Consider the following 2,974-nt stretch of genomic DNA (forward strand, 5'->3'; position numbering starts at 1 on the left):
AGTTACATTGTAGAGCACCGGCATAACCTGATCTGGCAAATCATGGGTCTACAATTCAGCCCTCCTAACAAGCAATTCTATATTGAATGAGTGTTCAATCCAACATAACTACATTAAGATTCATGTTTGGAGGTCAAAATTTGGAAGTCTATGAAATGGGTACTTCACAAATAAGTCATTAAACTCAAAGTCGTGTAACATATATAAAGTAATATGTTTCTCCTCCATTCAAGGCATTTCTAAGATATGGAAATGAGTTAGAATGGTCTAGATGAGATGTGAGTAAGTATATTAAGTACAAGATATTAAAACCAAAAAAAAAAAAAAAAAAAACAAAAAACAAAGGAAAAAGAGCTACACAAAACCCACATAATATTTATTTCATCAATACTTAGAAAATACAAACTTAAGTAGATAGGTTAAATAAAAGAAACATCTCTTCTTTAAAGCGCTCTCCAATCATGGACAACACTCTCCGGAAGTCCCAAAAGTAAAGGCAAGCACAATTTTATTAGGCAAGGAACGCGATCACTTAGCATTTCACATCACAGCTTTTCTTCTTTGGTCTGGTACTTGACGTTGAAGCAGTTGACGCCATTGTAAACACCATCATCCATATTGTAAATAACATTTTTCCCGTCGGTCAAAGTGTCGCGCTGAGAGTAGGAGAAAGGAACATCGCATGAACCTTGTGTTGCTATCATGCTCACGGTCACCCTAGTCATTGCCGGCACAGTAACATTGTACAGAGTCTCCATTGCAGTAGTCACTGATTCAGTTCCTCCCCACTCATATGTACCGCTAAACTCGGACGAAATTTCCAACTTCCCGTCAGCGATGAATGGAACGCCGCTTTCCATGGTGATTTTGACACCCAACTTCAATGAGACGCTGCCCTTCCAAGTACGGCTCTTAGTCTCTGTATACGAGAGCTTCACCTGTTGAGTGTGCGGTTCATGGGTCATGTTAATGGCTTCTCCGGTGGTCATGATGATGACCCTCTGGTCGTAGATCCTAGCGTCCATGAGGCGAAAATTGACATTATAGATGTTTCTTGATAAAACAAGCTCTGCCACCTCCAGGCGTGCCTCCCTGGAAATTGTGGAGACCCCGGCATTGAGACAGCTGGTCTTGCCCTCGGTGGTGAGTCTCATACAGAAATTGTTGTTACCAAAGTTGCGGAGAGCGACCACATTTTTGTCAACTCTAACGGGCCAAAACAAAGTATCCGAGTTGTTGGTGGTGGAATCATCGGAGTCAGCCCATATCCAGTTAGGGCTGCGCCTCCAGAATCGGCCGAAGTGATGTGACTTTATGCGGACGCTTCTATCGTGAGTGGTGAAGACCTCGTTCCCCACAGTCGGGTCTCCAATGTCACTTGATGCAAACTCCAGATATGGGTGTCCCTCGATCGTCCGGGCACTGAGGTAGTTGCCATTATCGCCCTTGAAGGCGACATGTTTTGGCAATATCAATAGTGATTCCCAATCAATGATTGTACAGACATCGCAGAGGTCCTTGTTAGGCGAGGCTGATCCTGCAAACAAACAAGAACCATAAGGAGGTGGAAGTCTCCATAAGCAGGCATAGTGTCCGAGCTGGACGTGGCGAAATCGGAGTGTTTGAGCATTGCCATCTACGTGCACAGGTTCGAACAAGGTACATGACCATGAAGATTGGTCTTCATCTGGTTCGTCGGCCCCGGCAACAATCCACCAGTGGTTCTTGGACCACCTTACCCAGTATTTGTTGTTGTAACAGCATCTTATGTGCACGAGTCCCTTGCCATTCTTTGCCCTCTCCACTTGGTACTTTGAGTAGGGGGTCACAACCTCCTCTCCAGAGAATTGGAGAAATCCATGAATCTGCACATCTTCATGGATGTACCGCAAGTACTTGTCGTTATATTTTGATTTCAGCACCACATACCTTGGTAATGCCATTTCCTCTCTAATCACTTCTATTACTTCTCACTGCAATTTTCTTCCACTAACTCTACCTTATTTATAAGGGAAACAAACTATATTTAAATGTAAAACCATGTTTCAATGGAGCAAGGAATTTAAATGATGTTCAATGTGGAGCGCTCTAAAAGCAAGAGGCCCATCATTTGGTAGGTAGCTTGTATTAAAATACTGGTTAAGTGGTCTGCACTTTTCATCACTAAGCATGAATCAATGAATACCAGTTTAATGCCTTGGAAGCCTGCTTAAGATCACCATTACAGGCAATCATTTACTCTAATGGAGTAACTTTTTGGACACCCAAACATTCTCATATCTAGTTCTTGGTATGATTAGTTCTTGAAAGGGTCATTAGGCTAATACTGATGTAAATGCAAGTGGACAGGGCAGTAGGATGTCAACATATATCTATATCTATATATATAAATTTTATGTTTTTGTTTCAATTCACAATGACACAATCACCAGTCATGTAACAGTCATCTATTCTCAACAATCTACAACTCATATATTGATTCCTATATTTTATTTTTTTCAGTTGATTTTAGTTTTTCTCTCAACCATAATTGCCATAACAAGATGGTATTGATTTTTTAGATCTTATGACAAATTTGTAGATAAAATATATGATCCAACTTTACTCCAAATTGAATTAGCCAAAACGTAAAACCATAACTCACATTATAGACTAAGATTCGCATTCACATCCCATTCTCATTGGGTGGATACTAATGAATCCAACACACTATTCCATTCTATACGTCTCAATATAATTTCTCTCTATATGTCTTAATACATTTACTAAATATCAGTAATTATTGTGGGGTTGGGAAAAGATGAACTTCTTTGTACTAAACTAAAATTGATTTTTCAAAATTTTAAATTTTATTGGATCTAGCTAAGAAAAAACTAAAAATTTCAATCTAATATGTGAATTGTAAATATTTTAGATTGTTGAAAACTTAATTGATTAGGATATATGCATAGAGGATTTTTAAATTTGTGTGTCA

The 2,974-nt window shown here is 39.2% G+C and overlaps 1 protein-coding gene across 1 annotated transcript; it reads right to left on the bottom strand.

Moving 5' to 3' along the window:
- Nucleotides 1-545: 545 nt before the first annotated feature.
- Nucleotides 546-1,943, bottom strand: LOC100256767 (uncharacterized). The gene has a single exon (XM_002264062.2). The coding sequence runs from the start codon at nucleotides 1,941-1,943 to the stop codon at nucleotides 546-548; it is 1,398 nt and encodes a 465-aa protein (XP_002264098.1).
- Nucleotides 1,944-2,974: the final 1,031 nt, after the last annotated feature.

This window comes from Vitis vinifera, chromosome 7 (genome assembly GCF_030704535.1).
Source record: "Vitis vinifera cultivar Pinot Noir 40024 chromosome 7, ASM3070453v1".
Taxonomy (NCBI): Eukaryota; Viridiplantae; Streptophyta; class Magnoliopsida; order Vitales; family Vitaceae; genus Vitis; species Vitis vinifera.

Coding starts and splice junctions, on each gene's coding strand:
- LOC100256767 (XM_002264062.2), bottom strand. CDS start 1,943: ATGGCATTACCAAGGTATGTGGTGCTGAAATCAAAATATAACGACAAG.